General features: G+C 42.5%; 1 protein-coding gene across 2 annotated transcripts in view; it reads left to right on the plus strand.

Annotated features, from left to right (window-relative positions):
* DSCAM (DS cell adhesion molecule) overlaps nucleotides 1-25,386 on the plus strand; it is a 1,046,690-nt gene that overhangs the window by 975,083 nt on the left and 46,221 nt on the right. For both annotated transcript variants that reach the window (XM_085621230.1, XM_085621231.1), the window contains exon 32: nucleotides 21,556-21,858. In XM_085621230.1, the coding sequence (XP_085477356.1) occupies nucleotides 21,556-21,858 (303 nt within the window). The remainder of the gene's footprint in view (nucleotides 1-21,555; nucleotides 21,859-25,386) is intronic.

Consider the following 25,386-nt stretch of genomic DNA (forward strand, 5'->3'; position numbering starts at 1 on the left):
ATCAACAATTGTGGGTCACCGCTCAGGCACCCCTCTCCCCTGATCTGGAACAGGTTATACAGAAGAAGAGGAGGGCGTTGTAGGTGGCTGTGGCGTTCCGGGACCCCATCCTACCCTCAGACTCTGACAAAGAGGGTTCCAAGCCCACCAGTGAAGAGAGCTCCCTGTTGTCCATTCTCCTCCCTCCAGGCTCCAACACGCCACCTAGTGTAACACCGCAAACTGCGGGTGATATCCTTTGAAAGTCTCTGGAGATGCAATCTGCCCACATAGGCCTCTCACCAGACCTTAACGTAGTAGTTAACCGTATACTTTTCCTTTGCAGTGACTATAGGACTGCTCCCCTGGCAGTGGGACTACTGTTATGACATATTACACTTCCCTTGTACACCATAGAATACATGCTTATTTTACAGTACCTATGGCTCCCGGTAGGGGGGACAATACGATCCAACATGCTCAGGGCACTTTATGGCATGAACATGTGCAGAGCAGCTAACCAGATCCACTAGTCACATTGATGATTTGAAAAGAAACAACGGAGGGACCAAATATATTCCACTAACTACTCCACTCATGCCCTGGTGTTATGCTGTGGATCAAGGCTGGGGTACCCTTTGTGGCAAATATCACAGTCGAAGACCCATAGGGTTGTTACTTCTTTGTAGAGTGTCGGCTCTAGGGCCACTGACTAGTGCTTGGGGCAGTCTACACTCCCAGCTCTGAGCAGACGATATTGCTGAACACCCTGACGTTGGAGTAGTCTCCCCTGGTGACTGTGCAGCGTTTTAACAGTGTACTTATCATAGCCCTGGACCGCTCCTGCCCTCCCCCGCACTGTTGACACTTCAAACACCCAGACATTAATAACCTGGCTACAGCACAGGATCCAGACCGTCATTTGGTGCCTGAATAATATCCACACCAGAATATACTTGTATTGTTCTCACGCCTACGACTTACATGTACAAATAGACCACCAAGTTAATACATCAGATTTAATTCCTCACATTGCGTACATTAACTTTTTCGGCAGGATGTATTCGGATCATAATCTACAACATTTGCACTTGTGCTGGGATGACAAACCTCCCCATTCTCACATGGCAGCTACAAGAAATAGCACTGGAAGATCCACCCTTCAGGGCTTCCCTTACCGGTTGTATATCGGAATATTTTGACATTAACATGGTCACTGCACCCTCCCCTTTGATTGACTTTAAGGTGGAGACCAGAGGACACTGCTGGGTCAATGCCATGAACATGCGCTGCCATATTGACAGTGAGGTCCCGCAGGTAGAACTGATGTTTCTCTGGCTTGAGAGACATGCGCGGCTACTACTGAGGGCAGGGAGCAATTGGAACAGGCAAGGTACGAACATGTGTTATTAGAGAGACTGCGATGCCTCATCTAAACTCTGCGAAGACACACTCTGAAACTGACAAAGCAGAGGCACTGCTTGCGGCTGATCTGCGAGGAGCAACTATGGTGGCCCATCCTGTCCATTCCTATAAATCCTGGGGTCCATATACACACACAAAGGGGCATACATAATGCCTTTACGCAACATTACCCTTCACTACATGTTGGCTTCTGTCGCGGTGACAGAAGAGATCAAGTTCCTCCTAGCAAATGTGGCCCTCCCTCAGGTAACACCCGAGCACAGGGAGGGATTCAACAAAGTCATTACACTTTTTGAGGTCCAGGAATCCAATTGGGCAATTCTACAAGGCCTACATACACTACTGGCTCCTAGGCTGAAAACATTATATGATGAGGCCATGGCTGCTGCCTACCTCTGCTCACACTACGCAAAGCACTGCTCATATCACTGCTCAAACCTGGTAGGGACCCGGAGGAGCTGGCATCCTGCAGACCCTGGAGTTCCTCAATACAGATTATAAAATACTCTCTAAAATATTAGCTGACAGACTGGCCCTCCTGGTTCCGCAGCTGGTTCATCCAGACCAGAATGGATCTGTGCCGACCAGAAGCACCTCTCTGAACTGGTGCCGGTTCATCTGAATACTGGAAAATGCTCCTGACACATGACCGCACGGAGGTGTCTGGTGCTCGACCTAGAAAAAGCCTTTGTTACCCTTGAGTGGTCTTAATTATTTTAGGTGCTTCCTCAATATGGCCTGGGGGCCCATTTTATCTATTGAGGAATCTCCTGTATACCAGCCCTTCTGCCAGGATAAAGACAGGCTTCCTCATATCCGTTCTGATACTGCTTTGCAGGGACACCTGCTAGGGCTGCCCGTTATCCCACTGCTATTTTTTGTTAGCAATAGAGCCCCTGGTCCATATCCTTTGTGACCAGGGCCAACGTTAGGGGTGCCTCTCAGTGATGGCTTTCACTCCATATCACTCTATGTGCACGACATGGTTTTATACATCAAGGATTTCCAGGATGTCCCGAACACAATAGTGCAAACACTGAAAAGGTTAGCAGATGTCTCAGGTCTCAGGGTTAACTGGGCTAAATCCTGCCTATTCCCATTTGTTGCCGCAACACCTGACCCTGCCCTTCAGATCAATGGAGTCTTCCAGACATGGCAACTCAACACATTCCGTTATCTGTGTATACGTATCTACCACGCCCCAGCAGACCTCCTGGACTGAAACCTCATATGAGCGGTATCCTTCCTACGAACACAGATGGCGTTTTGGCAGACTCTGAACCCATACCCAAAATGGTAATACCACCTATACTACTTCTTCACCTCTCCCTATATATTGCCAAACCCTTCATCGGCTCCTTTGAGCAATTAACTGGTGACTTTTTATTGCATGCTACATGTCGTAGGGTGGCCCTTTTGAAACTATACCTTCTGACCAACCAGGATGGTCTGGGTGTGCTGAATTTTGAGCGCTATTACCTGGCCTCCCATCTACAGTGGGTAGCCTGATGGCTGGTGGGCTGCCAATCGGAAGGCACTGTGACTGCTTCTCCTCCATGGTACCTATCCCACATACTATACTTGTTCCACACTCACTACAGGGCATCGCTGCCCTAGTCCCTCATTGTGCAGGTCTAATATCGATGCTTCAGAAGGAGTCTCTTGCTCACCAAACCAGCATTGTCAATTCTTGTTACACCCCAGGGCAACATGGTGACCTCCCTGCGGGAGCTGGGTCACTGGAATGACGTAGTGCTTCATAACCTGGGGGATCTGTACCGAGATGTGCACTCTTCTCCACGGAGGAGCTAACTGCTGAGGCAGTTTTTATTGTACATTTCCATCATCCGGTTCCTGGGAGCACTCTGGGGTGACATACAACGGGAACCAGGTGTGCACCTAACAATCCAATATCTTCATGTAATGGGAAAGGTGGTCACCTAATGCAATGGTTAGCCAGTTCCTTGCGCACACATGCCACCACACCTCTCACCACACTGCTACAACACTGGGACACTGACTTAGGTTGCCCCTGTAAGGATAAAGAATGGCAGAATATCCTGGCATACCCCACGATGGTATCTCAAAATGCCCCCTTCAGGCTTATACAATACAATGTACTGCACAGAGCTTATCCCACCCACCACAAAATCAATCGCTATTTTAACCTCATAGATGCCAACTGCCCCCACTATCATACACCTGATGCCAACATTCTGCATGTGTTCTGGACGTACCCATCACTTTCCCAGTACTGGCTAGGAGCCATGACTCACTTAACACGCTGCATGGGTCAAAATGTATTAAGTAATTGGAAGGTGTACTTTTAGGGCACCAAGAAAAACAAAGCAGTGACGCAGTTCATAGATTTGGCTGTCCTCCTTGCCAAACGCCAGATCACCCCCAGGTGGAAATCGGTCAACCCCCCTACTCTCTGCCTGGACGTTGTCCATGGAGGCCTGGGAACAAGCTGAGAGTCTGGCATTGCATTGCAAGGATATTAGGGTTTGCATGAATACCCGATTGCAGCCAGCTGGGACATCCTCCTGGTGGAGCAGCGTGCTATCATAAGCAATGAAGATCACCCCCTCAACCCCACCCCCCCTCAATACACGACAGTAGCTGACTACTGGTGGCTCATGATGACACCTGGGAGGTACACCATACTCATAGGTGCTGCAATTCATTTCCGCTGCCCCATGAATATCGCTACTCAAGCGCTGGTGTCGCACAGTTAATCCTGGTCCATGGGGTAGGTGTGGGTTAGTTTTAACAACTGTTACAAAAGTTTCCTTTTTATCAGTGTTCATGCAACTATGCACTTCGCCTATGGCCAGATGCACTTTACTTACCGCCGCAGTCACTCTCGAGTCACGTGTTTCCGTAAAATCTGTTCTGGTAATACTGTAGATGCAATGAACTGTGCTGCGGCAACTCACTTGGTATGTCTCTGCCCTACAGTCTGAGTTATACAATGTAAAATGCACTTGCAAAAAAAAATCTTAAAAACCTAAGGGTCTGATTTAGATTTCAACGGCCGGGCTACAAGTGCTATTAGATATAATGCACTCGCAATACGGCAGGTGTGTTATCTGTCACATTGTGACGAAGCGACCTGTCTGTCAAACTCTAAATAAGGCCCTGAATGTTCGCAAAACTAAATGTTCACACTGTTTACATTTTCCCAGATACGCGATTATTTGCTGCTTCTTCAAAGTGCGTTTATCTGACCCCAGAGATTGGACTGTTTGAACAGCTGTGGTTTTGGGAATGTACAAAAGCATTAATATTTCCTCTACTATTCTGTAATGTACTATACATTCCCCATGAAACATGCTTAAATCTGAATAATTTATAACCCCAGTCAATCTCTTCAATTTTCAGTGTGTTCGACTGCAGACACCATCACCATCATCATTTCCTTTTCCTTTTCTGGGGGGTAGTAGGCAAGATCTAACACAATTGTTAGTAACACTACTTTGAGAAAACTATATGTGGTATCCAAAGGACCCATGTAACCCACCTCCATTTTTGATTCTCCATTGTACAGTAAGATCATTTTCCACAATTAGGAAGGTATTAGAAGTGACACTACAGAATGTTTGACCCATGTGACCTAAAAGAAATAGACATCACATTCCCTTTGAAGGAGTAGCAATACAGGAAACTGCATGATAGATGTGGATACTAAATAAAGGGTAGCCGCGAGAGCTGACGCAATGCTATGTTAGTATCTTTTTGAGAGGGCAGGGTCCTACAGAAGGACATACAATGTCCCATCTTGCTCCAAGAAGCTTCTCACCTATAAGCCCACAGGGGATGCCCCACACGTTTTTAGACCACAAACTATGTCCCAGAATGTCATAGCAAGTTTCTATCATTAGCTTAGTTTTAGTGCAACTATCAAAATGGTGGCCTATTAGTTACAGCCAAGCACACTGGGGTTTTGTATAGTCTGAGTGTTCACCTTGAACAAATTTGAATCAGCTGCTCAGTCAGTCAATCAAGCTTTATTTCGCCACATTTCTGTGGCATAAAAGCACAACAGATAAATAAATACATCACCTTAAAAAGATCATACGTGCATAGGTAAAACATAAGATAAACAGTAGTACATCTTGTGCAATTAACAAATTCAAAATGCACATCATAAAAACACAGCCCATGCTCAAGAGCTAGCAGCAAAGATTATGAAGTGCCTGAAAAGCAATATATCCGAGAATTGCACCTCATAGGAAGGCATTAAAAAAGGGCCTTAAATACATATACTTAGTGCCCAGAAGGTCAAGGGCTATGGTTTATAAAATCAATATTTCACAAAATCGCACGTTTCTGATGTTTAACTGCCTGCCAAATAAATGAGGCCACTGCGTAACAGACCCAGGGGCTATGAAGGTTTTGTAAGAACAATAACGCTGATCTGCACTGTCTAAATCTGTACTTTCTAAGAATAGGGATTAAAAATAGTTTTCTGGGAGAATCATATAATGTGCAAAAGAACATATTATGCAGACTGGATAGAATAGAAACTAAGTTGCAGGGGCACAGATTCAGGTCAGCAAAGGAAAAACAGTTTGCAGGATAACCAATCATAAAAGGTTCAAATGGAATCTTGTCAACACGTAAGGATGTTGAATATTCTGTGTGCAGGATATGTATGAGGGAGACCCTCTTGATAGTGTAAAAGATTAAAGGATGCGACTAAGGATTTTGTTTTATCCCCCATACCTTTTTGACTTTGCCTTATTCAAAGGCATATACTTCAAGATGACTTCGTGACTTTTGAGCATGAATCTGGGTCCCTTTACAGATAAGCACACCCAAGCGCCACACACACCGATTGTACACAGGAGAGCCATGGAATCTCCTGGGCCGCATGCAATGGGAGACAATCCTTCAAGATCAATTTAGTTAAGGCTGTTTTCTCCCTTCTCCATATGGAGTGCCAGAGTAACAAGCGTGCCATATTAATTGTATCCTTTATGTTAGGGGCCTGAAGTTCCTCATGAATTATAGCATTTAAACAACTTATCGGGACAGCCTAGAGATTTATCAGCTTCTCATTCAGGCAAATGCAAGTTTCCAAACCTGGGCCAGCTCTTTTTGTTTGTTTGCGATAGTCCACATGGGTATTTCTCTCACTTCATCATGCTACGGAATATCATGAGAATGGGTGTTATGTGTATATTCAGCCTCCTCAGGAGAACGTTTGTTGCAATGCATGAAGGGCATTGTTTTCAGGTATTGCAGCAGCCAACAGGGACTATATGGTGAATGCAGCAGCCATCTTGAAAAGAAGTCTTCCCTCCACATTGTGCTTGCTAATCTAATGTTTACATAAAGCATAATGTATATACGTATGCATGTACCGAAGCATGCAAATGCAATATAATACTTGTCAGGTTTTAATTTTTAGGGAACTACTTTTTTGCTGTGCAAAAAGAAACATAAAACAAATTATTTTAACTAACCAAATATTAGACATGACATATATTAAAGTGTCTTTACATACTTTTCATGATCTTACCTCATACAAACATTTATTTCTTACTTTACTGGTTTTGTCTTCTATGCTCAAAAACAACTTTCGGAAACTTGTACTAATTCAGTCCCATCTAGCAGAATTGGGCTACTTTTTGGTCGTACTCATCTTCTGTATTAATTATAGTTCTATGGCGGCCATATGTCTTTTGCTTGAAAGATAGAGGGTGACTTGGTACCCCTTGTTTCTTCACATTTTGTAATATGTTTTTAGAACCATTCATTTTGTGCTGCTTTATATCCTTCTGAGTTTGTGTATGTCTAGAAAGATCAACAATAAGAGACTCCCAAAACTTCTAGGCAGCCATATTATGGTTTTGTCAAGTATTTAGAAAAAAGTAATAGTAACAGAAATGGTAGTAGAAGGATATATTCAAATAAATAAAAAATTTCAGCAAACCCATAAATTCACTTATGTTTTCATTTCATACTGGATTAAGCACGACATACCCTTTAATGCTCATTGGCAAAAACAACTGAATAATAATGCAGTCATATCACCTTGTGGTACTGATTCAAATACACGCCCACTATTCCAAGATGGGCATTTACATTACTACAGCTTGGCAGCCATCCAGTCCCAGCCTTCACAGCAATGTCCCTATGCTTGCTTACATAACCGCTCACATGAGCTAGGAAGAGCTGTCAAACCCCTCTCTGCTGTTACCGCTTTGCGCTCCAATCTCCATCATGATAGTTAGCCAGACCGATTATAATTGTGTGATGGTCATCTTGTTCTGGGGTTTACAAAAATGTTCTTTGGTAACAAAACTAGACATGGGCGGAGTGTCCAAAAAACTTCACCGCGCTCTGCGGACTTCCGCAAGCAGCAGAGTGCATTATGTCACGCCTTTCGTGCCGGGTGTTTGTCCCGCGCTGTAAAATCAGCAGAAACAGCACCACATGCAGTGCAAGAGGGGCTGCTTCTTTCAGCCACTCGATTAGATTTTCTACTCGAGCGGCAGCTTCTTCAATGCGAACAGAAGGTTTCTCAACACGGGAGGTAGCAGCCATCCGTGACCAACCGCGTTGAGAAATATCGCCAACTTAAGCTCAAGAGAGCAAGGAAAAAACTCCGCTCCACGGAGTGGAGTTTTGCAGAACTTCAGAGTGGGAAAACCTCTGCAAACTTAGGGAGCGGAGCGGAATTTCACACCCAGGCCTAAACAAAACTACCTACTTAAGCCTACACAGGGACTGGGAAAAAATGGCATACCTGCAAGCGTATCCTTTTTGCTACCCATGTTAGCTTTCAATACAGCTTTTTTCATTTTTGATTTCAGAATAAAACTCCTCAATCACTAAATAGGAGGGTTTATTATTACCCAGTTTAACAGTAATTCCAGATATCAGTAGAAAACACTTAACTCGCAGGGGCAACTTTCCAGGCCAGTGTATAAAGTGGACACATATTTTCGCTATCAGTATTGAGTGGCTAAAGAGCTTCTCTTCTTTGACTTAAATCTGCTTAAGCCACTATGGCCTATGTTTCAGGGCCTGCTAAAGAGCCAACGTTCACAATAATGAGTGGATTTATTGGCACATGTCAACCAGATGCCGTCAGCACTTTCGAAAAGGCTGAATAGTGTGAAATTGATGTGACAGAGCTGCAACACACACAGAGTGCATGGTTCTCATTTCCACAAAGTGTTTTTTCTCATCAGATGGAGCATGGTTTTAAGCCATCTGTGCAATAAATGACTGTATATACCAGAAGTGACCCCTCCTAGAACCACAGATAATTGGGAATCTTGCCTTAGCTACGTTTCCCTTAGCTGACTTTTTCCTTTCCACGTTAAGTCCATCATCCTGTCCTCTCTTTGCACTCTGTATTTGTCACTGTCTGTGCTACATAGGCCAGCTTAAAATGATGTTATAGAGGCTGATACATTGTGCACTTATGGTAGCACAGTTCTGTAGCTTCCTGGAAATATAAGAAAGTAGTTCATAACAAGAAAACCCACACACTTAAAATAGATGTAAGTCAACATCCATTCTCCAACCCCAATATGCTACCAAAGACACCAGCACAAGGTGCTGCACAGCTCTGAACAAAGCACTGGTCGGGCATATTAACTGACATAAGGACAACATTAAGCCATAGAAATTACAACATGTAGCATGGAAAAGATAACATCTAGGCCCAGGTTAAATTGTGGTTACGCCTATGTCATCTCTAGTAATTTCCAGCATATTTATGTACTCTTGTTACGCGAAATTTCCAGAAGAACGCCACGTAATTGAACTTCCTTTCAGTAAAAATCCCACTGCAGTTGCAAGAGAACAATGCAAACAAACTGAACGTGATCGGTTGTTGTCACCAGTTTGTGATTTTGTTAAGCACAAAATACGCCCAAAGATTAGCATAGGAAGCATTTCAGGCACCACAATAGCACAAAATATGTCTTTGGATTGGAGTTTACCTAAATCTGTCTAATGTTTTTGCCAAGTAGATGACTCGAATTTCGCTCAAAGAAATTCTATACTAGGAATCCTTATGAGAAGCAGCTGCATTTCAACAAAATCATGAAAGTAGCAGAAGGGATGTCCCATGCCCCTGATGGTGCAGAACGTTTAACACGGATCCCAAAAGATGGCCTTGCACAGTGTTTTAATACACTGTATTCACAACAGTAATTGATTAAAGGAAATGACTGTTTACTTAATTTATCAGCGGTTAAAAGCATACCTTTTATTGATTAATTCTTACATTGTTAAAAACAAAGGGGCTTATTTACAAGCCCCTTGCGCCACTTTTGCGTCATTTTTGACATGGGAAAAGTGATGCAAAAGTGACGCAAGGGGCTTGTAAATAAGCCCCAAAGTTTCAGCAACTTTCATGTATGCAAATAGCAAGGTATCTCTCTAGATTAAGCCCCCATCTACCTTCATTGGCGAGTCTCCCCATCAAGCAGGCATGGTTTTAAATGCCAGCACTTTAGAAACTCACTTCCGGGTCTGGTAGGAAGTTGTATGTTGTCACAGTCCCAAGAATCATTTCAGTTCCAGAGCAGTCCAGGGAAGGGGCGGGCTTAGAAGCTATCGGTAAATTGTTATCTCCTTGGAAATTGTATTTGGTCAGGAGATAGTGTGATAAGAATTTGCTTGGACCTGTCTCCAGCAGCAGCTGGCAGGGAACGAGGGTGGAGGGGTGGGGGGTGGGATGCAAAATAAAAAAAAATAAAAAATAGACACCTCTGAAATAAGATGAAATAAATGGAAGTTGACGAGGTGTAGCATATGAAGAATGCGCAGCCCACTTGCTGCTCAGCCCGTCCTCAAATGATTCTCCCACTCAGGCATTCCAACACTGCATTCTAAACATGCACCAACATTCCACTCTGGCTGAGCAGCAAGACCTACAATACTAGTCTACTACAACCTCCCAGCCAGAACCAGGAAGCACACCCAGGCTCTCCTAAACCAATCACAACGCTGCAATGCAGCATTGTGATTGGTCTGAGCGTTGTGGTTCAAGATTGTCTATGTCACTAGAGCTAGGAATAAGATATCTTTAAAAATGCCTGCCGTTCAGACATCCAGCGAAGAACTCGAAATATTGATGCTTTTGACTACATAAATCTATCATGGCTATTACTGGCCATCTGGTGATAGCACTTGATTCCAAGGATAGAGATTTGCTTGTCTAGACTCTTTGTTGCTATAGTTACTATGAATCTCTGAATAGACATTAGTAATTTTATACATTAAAACGCTGGCTTCACATTCACATAGATCATAAAATGCAACAATGCGCTGTTTATCAAATCAAATCTGTTTATTTCGGATTCACGATCCATCAAACATACAATATAACACATACTGTTTTTAAAAATGGTAAAATTTCACATGTGGTGACTCATTAGCAGATTAAAAAAATATCTAAAGATTAGGGCGATGATTGATACTTCAGAGCACCGTGCAAAATACCAAATTGCAATGGCTCCATATAGCGATTGTAAAACACAGCTTCTTGAAAAAAATAAAATTCACCCCATGCCAAATCACGCTCAAGATAACAACTTAAAAAAAGTGTAAGATAGAGTGCCTTGGGATATAATTCACGGAAGTAAACAAGTCAGCATAAAACAGAACAATACCTTCTGCAGCTAAAGCTGAAAATACCCATAGAATAGTCTAGCTACGTAGAGTATACGAACAAGGCAGGTTCCTGAAAAAATGGGGCCAATTGCAGAAAAGGCTCACCATTGCACCAATTGCGACAAGCTGCCAGGATGCTCACAAGGTGTCTTTTTCGTGGCAGCCAGGCAGCATGTAGGAAGTTGGCAAATCTAATAGCAATCACACATCTAGTATCAGAACTCAGAAGTCCTTAGATCAACCTCATATTGTCTAAATCCTAGCATTTGGCACACATTTGATCCTCTTCTTGCGTGCCGATGTATATGCGCTACAAAAGGAACGAGGATGGTGCAAGGTTTCGGCCTCCAACTTGCATGCTGGACATGAGGTGCTCAAGCCGGTGTTCTTTTCCCAGTTGGCGGTAAAACTGGGGATAGGGAGAGCCCCATAGCTGGATTTTAGATTCAGCTCCTTGGGTAAGAGGCCTAGGATATTGTCATGGGATGCTTCATATAGAGGGGTGTTTTTATGGTTTAAAAAACAGTTAGTCAAGCTGCCTATCTTGCATCTCTTGAGTTCTCCCTCCATAGATATTCTCTTAATCTTTCCTTAATCAATTGCTTGGATATTGCAGAACCTTCATCTAGGGAATTCCAAAGAGAATGAAAATCTAAGCTGTAGAGCGTGTTTTTAACATAGGCTAAGCGAGGAATTCTTAGATGGCCCCGGATGCTTAGTGGTTCCTTTAGTGGTAATCTTTAGGGCTCTTATTCCTGAGTGGACCAAAGCCTGTGTTAGAACAGCAAAGGTCTCAGCTTCACAGTAAAGGAAATCGGATACATTCCCATATCTAAAAGCAATGGGACTCGAGGAGTGCTCTGTAGAAGGTTTAATAGGTACCTAATGAGACCTGTTTGTGTCATACTTCCACTAAGACACACCAAAATACCTTCTGCGCCTGCGGTTAGCAGTTGATTTCGCAAAGATGTTCATATTCTTCACTTTGATAATAAGGAATTTAGGTATCTAACACTGTAACCCTAGAAATAGCACAACATGGGGATCAAAATAAAACTGGAACTTATTGAAAGTTAATACGCTTCAGTCTAACTCAGCCAAAAATTTCAAATTTTTACGATTTAAAAAAAAAAAATCTGATGGTCAGAACCAACAAATTCCTCACAAAAGTTGTAAAAGTGTTGTACATCAACATGAGAAAGTTTGTTATTCTAAGAAAACAGCACAATCTAAGGCGCTTACTAATATAATCGAAGGTTAATGGAAGATAAATTATTTATAGACTTATAGATGGATAGCAGTAAATTACGGAGATGTTTTTCACAGAGGGGTTCTGAGTGACATGAAATAGACAACGAGGGCGAAGCTCCTGTTTTCTATAATGTCATATAGAACACCAAGATAAAAAACATCCCTGTGGTTCTCTTTTTCTATAATGTTATATTATGTACGCCCGCCAAATCATCTGTCCCTGCTTTTAATCTGCTCCGCAGGAGGAGAGGAGTAACGGGGGTGCCATACACAACATGCCTCTCCTTCCTGTCCCATATTAAAGAAAATCCCTGAGATTCTGTCACCCACCCTCACCACGTGCATACAGCCATACAGCGCAAGTCATTGTAATGACTTGCGTTGTAGTACCCGCGTTGCAAAGGTATTGCGGTGTAAACACTGCGATGTAACCGATGTTTACCCCCTTTATGGCGTAGCAAAATTGGGTAACCAGTTTTGTTATCAACTGTTGCCACAAGATAGCAATGAGTTACCAGATTTAGAATCTTGAGTAAACGATATTGGCTTCTTCTGGAAGCCATACATAACAGTCTAACTTATAGATGAGTCGATCAGAAAGAATGACGTTCCTAAGGACGTTGGGGTCTTCTACTCTGAGAGCCTTACCTCAACCACCTTTAAAACTATCAGATCAGCCAGCAACTCCATTGCTCAGCTATTTCCACCAAGCCAAAGAGCAAGTGGGCATAAGGGCTTGCTTGGGGATGTGACGCAGGTACAGCAAAGCTCAAGAGTCACCACTCACCATGGAGATACATTTCAATTTCTCTTTTGATCTGTACTTTATTCTTTCAATTTCTCTTTTGTTCTGTACTTTATTCTTTCCAGTCTGGCTGCAATATATTTCACACGTACCCACATGTTAGGAGGTGGATCTAAATGAAAAGATTATATAAACGTTCCTGGCCAAAGCAAGTGTCGCACCTTGAAAAAGCTTCTAGGGTCAAAGTCTGTAAAATGTATAGGGAGAATCCCATGTGGCTCTCCTCCATGATTCCGGGTTTAGCGCATGTCGCTTTCACTGATCCTATAGTTTCTCTTTTCCTGGAATTCCATTTAGTAAGAACAGGAAATGCAGGATCTGAAACTGACTGTCCACCTGATGATAGTTTCCTATGAGGCTTTGTTGCCTAGGAGTAGATAACCAGACACACAGCATGCAAAAATGCGGAAAGACTGTGCCTTTTAACCCGGGCATCCACCCTGCTAAGGACATCTGGAAACATCGATTAGGAGCAGGAATAGATCGAAATGAATGGAATCCAACTTTTGAATGGATTTATAAAGCACTTGGAAAATCACTTCTTCTTTACTGTCTGTGACTTGAACTTTACCTCTGCTTGGATGGATGCTTTTTCCAGCTTGCACACACAATATGCCCTAGGGACAACTATGATATTTAGTACCTTCACCACTTGATGTTTTGCTGTGGGCACATGATTAAGTGTTGGTAATGGAGTAATGGTGAATTAAGCATAGCCTTTGAATATTAGTGTGTCTTCTGTTATTGGCAAAGACAACAATACAATTGGTAGATAACCAACAATTGGGTGCTGCTGCACTGTGGGAATGGCGCAGGCTAAAGGTAATACCGTATGGAATCGATTTGCTTAACGATTTTGCTTGTGATGACGGATCCAATGTCCTAAGAGATAGGTCACCAAAAATGCTGGCAAGTTTGGCAACATTTAGTGGCCTGTCTCTAATTTTGCAATGCCACCTATGTACAAATAGGTCTTGAAAGAAAATCTCCAGTTGCAAGGGGTCGCAGAGCTACCTGCCTATTGAATATTGAATATCAATTAGGCGGATCACTATTTGTGACCCCTGCAACTTTTTTTTTTTAGGTAGGTCATGTTCCTTAAAATAACCTACACTGCTTAAACAAAATCTTCTCGGATCCCTCAGAGGTTGCCTGAGAAGACTGCTTTCAATTTGCGAATCATTTACCAACTCCTTTGTGGTGTTAGTGATTGATCAATGGTTTATTACTACAATTGCATGTGCAAACCATCGATAAATACTATTGCGACTCGCAATAAGGAAGGAAACGCCCCTTTTATGCCCCCTTGTTATTGCTATATGGAGCGTATCACAAACCACATTTGTGAATCAGAAAGGCATTTTTGACTCATAAAATATGCTTATTAGATAGAAAAAGGCCACTTTATGGGCACAAATCCCCTGATTTTGCAAATCTCAGAGTTTGAGTTTGCAGAATGGCTTGGTACATCAGGTGCAATGTTCCTTATGGTACAACAGGGCCTAGGTTGCTAGTTATACTTGAACCAATGATAATGTAGTTGCTCCAGTTTGTCAGTTAGATTGCATTTTATTCACTTATTGCAATTCATTGAATTTGAGGGGAAAATTATGACAGGCGGATTACTCAATTCTTTTCATTTGAAATCGTATTTATGTACCCATTGTAACTATCTTTCATTGAGAAAGGGAGGACATTTTCAGAACGGGAGTATTAAAAGAGTGCTCTTATGCCAAATATTTTTTACCTTTTCTTTAGAGTTATAAAATGATTAGAATACCCACAAATGTCTATTGATGACACAAAGCCCAGAAGACTCATGCAACCCAAGCATCGCCTCCTGTTATGCTGCACAGAAACTGAACGAAGATCAGTTTGAGTTTTTAGGCGCCCTCAATAACCTCAGATAAACTCTTTTTTTCATTCATACTTCTTCCTATTTGTCAGCAGCTATGTCAGTATTTTTTATTATCTCCTTCTTAAGTCTTAGGGATAGCTCAGGGCCACACATTGCTTCCACTGCATCGTTTGCCACATCCACCATCCATCTTCATGTGTGAAGAGTTGTTAGTACATTACAGTCATGATTGCTCTTGCACCATGAAGATTATAGATGGTACAGGAGGTGTTAGGTGGTACAAGAGGACCAGGAGGTGTGCAGTGTGTAGGCTGGGAACCTGAAAGAACTTGTTCCCAATTAATGTGAAAATGTGAAACTATGATTTTGCCTCAGGGACAAAAGAAGGTACTGTACAGGGAACTACCCTATATTTATACAATACACAGTAAGGTTCCCTGGATGAGTTGGCTTTTGCTTTCTTGAATCTTCTACCAAAGTTACTGCCACTTGGTTGTGTTAAAGGAGAGACACCTTAGTCACTTGAAGCAACTAAATAAAATGGCTTGCAGTTTATGAAACTAGAACCCCATTTATATATGACTAAATTGTTGGATCTCCACCCTGAAGCCATCGATGAAGCACACTATCTAAATTTCTTTCCACAATAAAGTTTTACAAGAAAAATTGGGAAGACTGATTGGCGTGTGCTACAATGGCTGATAGGTAATGAGAATCTGTTAGTGCAGACTAGAGAAGCAAAACCCTGAAAATCCTTCCCTTCAAGAGCATGGATAAATGGCTAAAGTGATGGGTATACTGGCTTCTATTGACCTCTATTACAGACATTTTGTGTGTAATTGCTAGTCTGTAATTGCTTGTGTGTAATTGATTGTTTGTGTGTAATTGATTGTCTGGTTTGTAGGCAAAGACTCTGGAACCAGACTCTGAAGAGCTTGACTTTGAATTGATCAGACACGTTGTTGTCCTAAGGGATATATGCCAAGGTAGATGAAACAAGGAAAGGATTGACTTAAGCATCTGTGGAGGGTTTCTATTGAGAAGAAGATGCAGCTGATGACCACAATACTCAGCCTGATATCCCTTATGTGCACGAAGCCATGAAACCAAGCAATGCCTTATATCTCCAAGTCACGACTATTTGGTTTGCTGCAGATATCTATAGGATCCTTTAGGGTAGGGGAAGGGTTTGCCCTTACTGGGAGGCATTGTGAGGAAACCAGACTGGATATTGTTTAAGATTGAGGTTATGAATGGGGGACTGGAGGCAGAAAGAGTGGTAAGATAATATAAGATCAGGCTTCTCTTTGATTAAAAAGGGGGCAAATGTTGTAACAAAAATATCAATATAAAAGATAAATATTAGTAATTAAGTTATTAAACATTTTCAGTTCTTGACTTCATATCTACCTTCACTGCTATACATATATATATACATACACACACACACACACACACACATCTATCCTTAATGTACATCTATGGAGTTAAGTATAGTAAATGTATTTTATATACCTACTGTGTCAATATTTTGGTTGTTAATATATCTGCCACAATATTTTTAAGCACAATATTTGATATTCTAGCACATACCTATCAGGAAGGGAAATGGGAATCAGCCACTAGAAATAGCTAAGAGGAGATGACAATTTACAGTAGACTGTGTATTAAGAATAAAATGCACAAAATAACCACATATTACAGGATTTTTACCTTACCCAGAATCCGTGTTTTTCACAGATCTGGGTGAAATTAGTGAGACGGTAAAATGTAATTTTAATATGGCTTCATCATTACGATGCACTCTTCCGCTTCTGCGAAAGAAAATGAGGCACCCGACCATCGTACGGCAAGAAACCTTAACATGTTAAAGCTGCACAGTCCACCAGGGAGGTGTTCACGAGTTAGCAACCCTCATTTGGATTTTCCTACTCAAGATCAAAAGAATAGTTCCTGTGTGAGATTTGCCCTGGGAGAGCGCAACAATCCCAGGAGACAGGGTGATGGAAACACAGCTCCGGCCTCTCACTCTAGATATGAATATTCCGCAATGAAAGCTGTGCTCAGGAAAACTTTGCAAAGAAAAGTTCTTAATTATATTTTCATGAATTAGAAAGTGCAGCAGCTTTAAAGGTCTCGTCTCCTATTGCAGGGACTCATTACTGCTGGAATATTGACATTGTTCTAACCTTTTCCAGAGCATTTTGCTTGTAGACTCATAGACTAGGACTCAATTCAGATCAATTCAATTCATCTTCATTTGGGTACAAAAGGTATCCACAAAGGATCACACATATGCAATTAAAACACATTAAAAAGTATGCAATAAAGCGTATAAATGATTAAAACAGTTCTTGAAATATGTAATTAATGGCCTTGTCATATCAACCATACAAGAGATAATGCTGCCTGATTATATATTCAGATTTAGTCACTATTCATCGACTAAGACTAAGACTCACAGGTGTTGGTGAAAGCCACTTTTGCAAATTAAAAGTTATTTAATCTTGCAGAGGATTTCCTAAAAAAATCAACTCTAAAAGGGCACGAGTGGGCAGGGTGTTTACAGGCACACACGCAAACTTAAATATTGATGGAATTCACAAACTCCTATTCGATCAATTCCCATCCTTAGGACTCAGAAAATGTGGAGAGTTACTCCAGTCAAGGGCAGGAGTAAATCCCTTTCTGGGATCAAAATGGGACAGAAACACCCCCAACATTTCTGAGGGTGCTGTAGAAAGGGATTATATTTTCCTCAAGGAGATTTTTTTTTTAAATGTAATTACATAATGTGATGATATTTCCAGACCTAATGATTCACATAGTGTTGAAGGCAAATACACAAGTTTTCAAAGTGTACTAATGGAAAATCTGAGGCTTTCACGGGTTTAGAGGTCTAATATTATATTTGTGAATTCCTAAGTCTTCACCCATGCAAAGTCAGGAAAATTTGGCTCTAAATTGGATATCAGACCCAAGAATCTTATGATACGGCGATTTTTATAGTAGCATTAACAGACGAGTTCCCAAAGCCAGGCAGGCAGTTGTCTATAGTGTAGAGCTAATTCTGAAAAGTTATTGTGGGAGGTTAGCAAATGTTGACAAAAATATTGCAAACCAGAAAAAAATTGCAAATATTATATATACAAGCTTAGAGGGAGACCTACATCGTTCAAAAGAAATAAAGTGAAAACTGAACTAAAATCGAAAAAACAAGGATAAAATCACACTTAAGTTTATTGTGACAGAGACGTAAATGCTAAGTTAAATGGTAGTTGTTTTTTAAAGGCCTCCAGGAAAACATGAGGTTGGGCAGCAGCCTGTTATCAACTTGAGCAAATTCTGTAGACCAGGAGCTGTGCCTGAAAATACCTTATAAGACAACTTAAAAATCTTGAGATAGGAATGGTGTGAGGATATTTAGTACTCCAAACAAAATAGAATTGTGCCTTCTGGAGAGATCCCATGCAGTTAAAATAATTGGGTGCAACCAATAGGTGGGGCCTTAAGGGTGCTCTTTACCTCGCATTATGGAAGCGCTGTCCCTGCCCTAAAATGTTAAACATCTCAGTTCAGTGTGGATTTTGCTGAACAGCTTCCAATTCACAGCAACATAGGCTTCCTAATTCAGGCCAAGCACCCCAAATAAAGGTTCTAAGATCATCGAAAAATAACCTGCCTTCAGTTAAAGAGTGAAAGAGTGAAAAGCCAGGTTTTTAAGGCTTTTCAAGATGCGGTATGAGCCTAAAGGCTAGTTATAGAGAGTGAAAGGGAGTTCCAGAGCTTTGCTGCAGCCACCGAAAATACTTTGCCTCCCCACCTTGCCTTCTGGAATTTCTGAACGCCCACAAGGATCTGGCTAGAAGACCTGAGCTGGAGGGGATGTACCACTGCAGCATGGTTCTAAGTCCTCCAGGCCCGCTATGACCTCATACCTGGTAATCTAGTGGTACCCTGGTGCCCATGCTTCTACCCAAACAATCTACTGATGCTTTTTGATTTTAGGTATGTCTATGCACCCCCATAAGATAGGAAAGCAGGATATTTTAAGCCTGGTGACTTTGAGTCCACTCTGACCTGTTACCTAGTTCACAATCTCTTTCATTGTGAGTGACACTTGGTTGCATTTCCACCAGCACGGCTGATTTTGCAGCATATTTATACAATGTGAGTTGGATTAATGGTGCAGCGGAAGAATGACAGAATTCTTGGCATTACAGAGATCTGTTTTTGTTGGAAGAGTTTAGTCATTTTAAAAAAAGGGCAATACACATTTACTGGCTTTCAGTTCAGCCAGTAATCAACCAAAGAGGACAGATAATGGCCACAGAAAATCAATAACAAGGAACGCACAAAAGATCAGAAGTAAAAATCCGAAAACCAAGACATGAAAACGTGATGCAACGAATGAGAGAGAGAAAAAGGATCCTTTGTCGGTGGGTCTAGGTAGGGGATTGTACATCGGAAATAACTAGCACCGCTTTCCGTTCCTTTACTCAAGTATCTCTACTTATACCCTTGTATATCCACCACTACTTAGACCTTAATACCCCTGCCCTTAACCACATCCTTTTTCCAGCTACCCGTACCTTTACCTTAGCATCTTTACCCCTCCCTGAACCCTAATGCCTCTACTCTCTACATAACCCCGACTACCTCTATCTGTATCTGTACCGTAGTTTCTCTGCCACTGTTTAGACCCTTGTTCCTCCATTCACTACTACACTCTTCTTCCTCTACCTCTGTCTTTACCCCTTACCTCTGCACCTGCCTTTAGCCTACTTCCTGTACTCCACCAATCTGCACCTATACCCTTCTACGCCTATTCCTGCCTAAAACCTATTATGTCCTGCATGTACCATAGATTCCCTACCCAGCCGTACCAATGTGCTCCTAACATGCAGCATCTATACCCCAGTAACTCCCACTATACCTATTCTTTGGTACTTTCATTCGATCTATATCCTAATACTTTTGTGCCGAACTATACCCATTGCATGCTACTGCTTGTTATACCCTAGCACCTCTACCTTTACCACTACCTGTGACCTGGACCCGGTATAGGTATAGTTTGTAACCTAGGAGCTCTGCCCCTTGCTATACCTAGTACTTTGACTACTTCTTGTACCCCGGTCTCCTCTCCCCTTTCCTTAATTCCACCCCTTTCACTCTTCACCTGTTTTCTTGTGCCATTTCCTACTTCTTTTTGTCCCCATCAGCTCATTTGGTGAATTACATCAAAATTAATGATTTGCCTCATTTTGAAAACTCTCCAAAATGGAATTTCACTTGGCCTGAATAGTTAGGTTGGTGTTCTTCATTTTGGGTTTTCCTAGGAATATTGTACCGTTGGTGAAATGTATGAAGCAAGAAGTACTGTAAAACAGTGCCAGCCCCTGGTCTGCACCCCCAAGCCCCCTGATCTGCACCACTAAATCCACCCTCACCCCATTGCTAATATCACCACAAGTGTGGTGACTGTCCCCGTTGCTTCCCCCTTCACCTCCATTTTATCTATATCCTATTACTTTTGTGCCGAACTACGCCCATTTACTGCTACCGCTTGTCATGCACTAGGACATCTATTTTTACCTGTGCCCTAGACCTTCTATAGGTATAGGTATAGGATGTAGCCCTAGGAGCTCTGCCACTACCTATACCTAGTACTTTGACTACTTCTTGTACCCCGGTATCCTCTTCCCTTTCCTTAATTCCAGCCCTTTCGCTCTTCACCTGTTTTCTTGTGCCATTTCCTGCTCCTTTTTGTCACCCATTAGCTCCTTTGGTGAATTTCATCAAGATTAATGGTTTGCCTCATTCTGAAAACTATCCAAAATGGAATTTGACTTGCCCTGAATAGTCTGATTGGCAATTTTCATTTTGGGTTTTCTTAGAAATATTGTACCACTGGTGAAATGCATGAAGCAAGAAGTACTGTAAAACAGTGTCAGCCTCTGGTCTGCACCTCCAGCCCCCTGATCTGCACCACTAAACCCACCCGCTCCCTATTGCTAATATCATCACAAGTGTGGCGACTGTCCCCGTTGCTTTCCCCATCACAACCACTGCCTCTCTGTCACGGTCCCTCCCCCAACATACAGCCTGTGACCCTTATCGCCCAACCCATGGTCACCCTCCCTGCCTCTGCTCAGTCCCACCCAGCTTCCTTTTATAGTTTCCGTAATGTTCCACAGGTGACTTGACTTAGATGTCTTGATGCAAAAGTACTTATGACTAACACTTCAAAATGGCCGCTGTCGACACTTCAAAATGGCTGCTGTCGACACTTCAAAATGGCCGCTGACAAGTCAATCGCAACAAATTTTCACTGTGCCTATATTTCTACTTGCAGTCTTCACTTGTATAATCTTAGTAGCCACCTCTGGAGGTGATAAAGGCATTCGTACTTGGTGTAAAAGTGATGTCAACAGGCCAATGGTAGAGTCTGTGCTTGAACTCCAACTTATGAATTTGCTCAAGTCATCTGTCGCTGATACTGTATTGAAGCAAAGTCATATTGTAAAGCATAAAAAGCACATATTATATTGCAGTTTTGTGATTGACATGTTTTGTCCTTTTTTCTGACGATCAGACAGAGCAAGGAGCAGCATGGTCTCCACAGAAAGTGCCTCCTCCACGTACGAAGAGCTGGCGAGGGCCTATGAACATGCCAAGATGGAGGAACAGCTGCGGCACGCCAAGTTCACCATCACGGAATGCTTCATATCAGACACGTCATCAGAGCAGCTAACAGCGGGGACTAATGAGTACACAGACAGTTTGACGTCGAGCACGCCCTCAGAATCCGGGATCTGCAGATTTACGGCTTCACCCCCAAAACCTCAGGATGGAGGCAAAGTGGCAGTCATGGCAGCTCCCAAGGCCCATCGCCCAGGTAGGAGTAAATAATACAGTCCCTCTCACCTTTCTCTATAATTTAGTTGATAGTGTGTGTGTGTGTTTATATGTGATATTTGTATTGTGTAAATCTAGCCAAAAGGTGGCGGAGCACTGCACAGGGTCAAAGGTCAAAGGCAAGGCTACAGCAGAATTGTAGGTGGGGGAGTTTGGACATGCCCATAGGGCTCAAACAAAGTTTATGAGCTATGACATGGACGGGACTCTTTTTTAGACTGAGCCTGTTATTAGGGCTGGGCGAAATTGAAATTGTGTCGGTGAAATTTCAAGTTATGTGAAATTGGTGAACTTTTGCATAATTTTCGCTGGGAGGCTGGTTAGCACAGAAAAATATTGCTGAAAGACATTTTCTGCTCAAATCAATCACACAAGATACTGGCAAAGCACACCTACCTCTAAAGGAATAATGTTGTTATATATTTATGGAATTTCAAGAAATGTGGCACAAAACGGTTAAGCAATTTCACACACTCTTTACTTACCTAAAGCAACACTATAATCTTAAATTTGGGAGGGGCTGCATGGCAAAGCAAACCCCTCTCCTTCTGGAGTGTATGCTAAATGCAGAGGAGAATTTATTGTATGCTCATCTGATGGGTGATTATGATAAAGGAAAATCCACCAGTGGATTTGAGCATTCTTCGAAAATTAGAGGATTTTCCGTGACCTCCCAAATTAAAATCAGGTGTGTATATTGAGGGTTCCGTATTTGATGAATAATAATATAAACTTATTAGTCCCCACTTGCCAATGTCATTGTTTTTTTTTATTGTAAATTGTTCGCCCGGATATAGGATATTCTCTGGACTGTGACGCTGTATTCTGCTCCCTTACAGAACAGGAAACAGAATCAAAGGGGCAGATTTACAAGCCCCGTACGCCACATTTGCGCCGCCGTTGCATCACTTTTGTGATGCAGCAGCGGCGCAAAGGCAGCGCCATGCTGCGGGGTATTTGCAACGTGACACATCTAGGGAGATGCATCACGTTGTAAAGCCCTGCGCCACATGTGGGCGTTCTGGCGCGGGGGGGGGGCGTTCCGGCGCAGGAACGACTCCTAAAAGTGAAATCTACAAGATTTCACTCAGTCACTTTTACGGCAATGCTGCGTCAAAACCCTGCGCCTGCTTGAAGCAGGGTAAGGATTGACGCAGCATGTTAGGCATAGGGGCACCCCGAGCCTTGCTGGAGCTGCGTCACACTTGCGACGCGACTCCAGCAATGTGTCACCTTTACGGCAGCAGATGCGTCACAGTCCCTGGTAACAGTGAGCAGGTCACATCTATGAGTTACTGCTGAAGTGCTTAGACCCAACACCTTAAACAAACACTGGAACATTATAATTAAGTGATCGGCTATCAGCGATAGAAAGTCCGCCTTACTGCATTTCATCCGGCTCCTGGCATCTCATCTTCCAGGGCGACATTTGAGACCCTAACTCCTCCACACCTCCCATCAGCGGTGTTCTTGTGTTTCTTCCCAGACACCTGCCCTTTGGTTTCAAGTTGTGCCTGAACTGGTTACTAGCATTCCTGAATTACAGCCTCTGCCGTATTGATGGCGTTTACCTTACAAAAACAGGAGCTTCAGTTACAAGAAAGTGCCCGCGTCATTTGTAATCACAAATGTGTGAAATTAGCATCCAGGCGAGGCTGGCTTACTTGTTAATCTGCAAGACTCGCAGTAACATAAAACAATAAAGAAAAAAATCAGTCTCACAAATAGAAGCTTTAAAAGTTTTAAAAACTGAATTTTGAAAACCCGTGGAAATTCTGCTAGAACAACGAGACACATCAGACCGCCACTACCATCACATTGTTTTAGTAATTGATGACGAAGAAGGTTATACAACAATGGGGCTTATTTACAAGCCCCTATCGACACCACAACGTAACTTTGAGTGAGGTTGTGATGGCGATAGGGGCCTCACCTTATTGACAAGGCAGCGTTAAGCCACTTTAAGGCTTAACACTGCCTAGTAAATAAGTCACTCTTTCACACTGTATTTAGCGTGAAAGGGAAGGGCAATGGATGTTGCGGTGGGCGTTCCATCGCAACTCATTGATTTTGACACCGCCTCCTATTTACAAGGAGGCAGCGGCAAAAATAAGACCAGGGAAATCCTGGTTTTAAACAGGTAAACAAGCAGAAATTCTTTAGTTCTCCTCTTTTTTGCTGTTTCCATGTGTGCTGCCTTGTGCAGCACACATGGAAACAGCAAATTGCCTATGATTGTTTATGTGCAGGAAGGTGTCCCTTCCTGCACATAAACAATAAAAATAAAATAAAAATACAGTTTTGCAACTTCTATGTGAAGGGGGACCTTCCTGCACATAAACGATCTTCCCCTCGACACAGCCACCCTTGCACTACAGTGCAAGGGTGCCTGAGCTGGCGCTAAGCAGCCAAAGTTAGCACCAGTGAAGAGGGAAATGCAAGGCCGCACCATACTGTAGAAGTTATGGTGCAGCCCTGCGTTTCTAAAGTGACGAAGCATTTTGTTAGCCTTCTTGGCTTAACGACACTCTTTGCCACTTTATTGTAAATATGCCCCAAAGTATCTCTAGAAACAAGAGAACACAACATTTTAGCGAAAGGGGTGAACATCATTTACCAAGCATGCAATACAACGCATGCCATTACAACAGGGTCATTACAACGACCGCGTTGTTCCATCTTATAGCATTACAACGCAAGTCGGTACAACGACTTGCTGTAGGGGGCAGAAGGTGTTGGATTTAAAATCCAACACCTTCCCTACTGTTGCAGACTGCAGTTGGAATAGTAAATTATACTATTTATTTATTTATTTATTTGTTTATTTATGTGTTTTATAGAGCGCAAACTTGACCCGTTAGGGTATCAGAGCGCTTTACAGGGGAGCAAAGCAATATACAGACAGATTTAGAGTCGACCAGTTACAGCTCAAGTAGCAGTATAGTGCAGGAATATATATACACAAAGCATGTATTTACATTTTACATAACCGATTACAAAGAGCGACAAACCATATTTACAGAGTACATTTTCAATAATTCTGACCCGGTCCCAAGATTCTGGTGTTTCGGGAGACCCGGTAGTTAGGGGGGAGGTAGTGGGCCGTCATAGGCTATGCCAAAGAAGTAGTTGAGGTAGTGTTAGACGAGAAATTTGCCCATAAGGAAATGTGATGTATTCAACGAAAGGTTAAAGCTTTCCCCCTGAAAGTTAATAGTCACCAAAAGAAGTGCCAACAATTAGCAGCTGCATGGAACATTGCCTCTTTACCATCACTTTGATTGGCTGGCATGGCTGCTTCCAGCGCTTGCTTTTCTAGCACTACTTTTTTCTTTTCTGTGAACCACTCCATGGGAGTGCAACTATTTCCAACTCTCAGTGCCAATGTGCTTCTCCCTGTCACCTCCCTGCAGCCCCGTGTTGGTTGCCTGCCCCTACCTCCCCTGTTTTGCTTAGGCTTTTCCAACCCTCCCTACAGTCCTCTACACTTTTCATAGGATTTCCAATT

This window comes from Triturus cristatus, chromosome 8, assembly GCF_964204655.1.
Source record: "Triturus cristatus chromosome 8, aTriCri1.1, whole genome shotgun sequence".
NCBI lineage: Eukaryota > Metazoa > Chordata > Amphibia > Caudata > Salamandridae > Triturus > Triturus cristatus.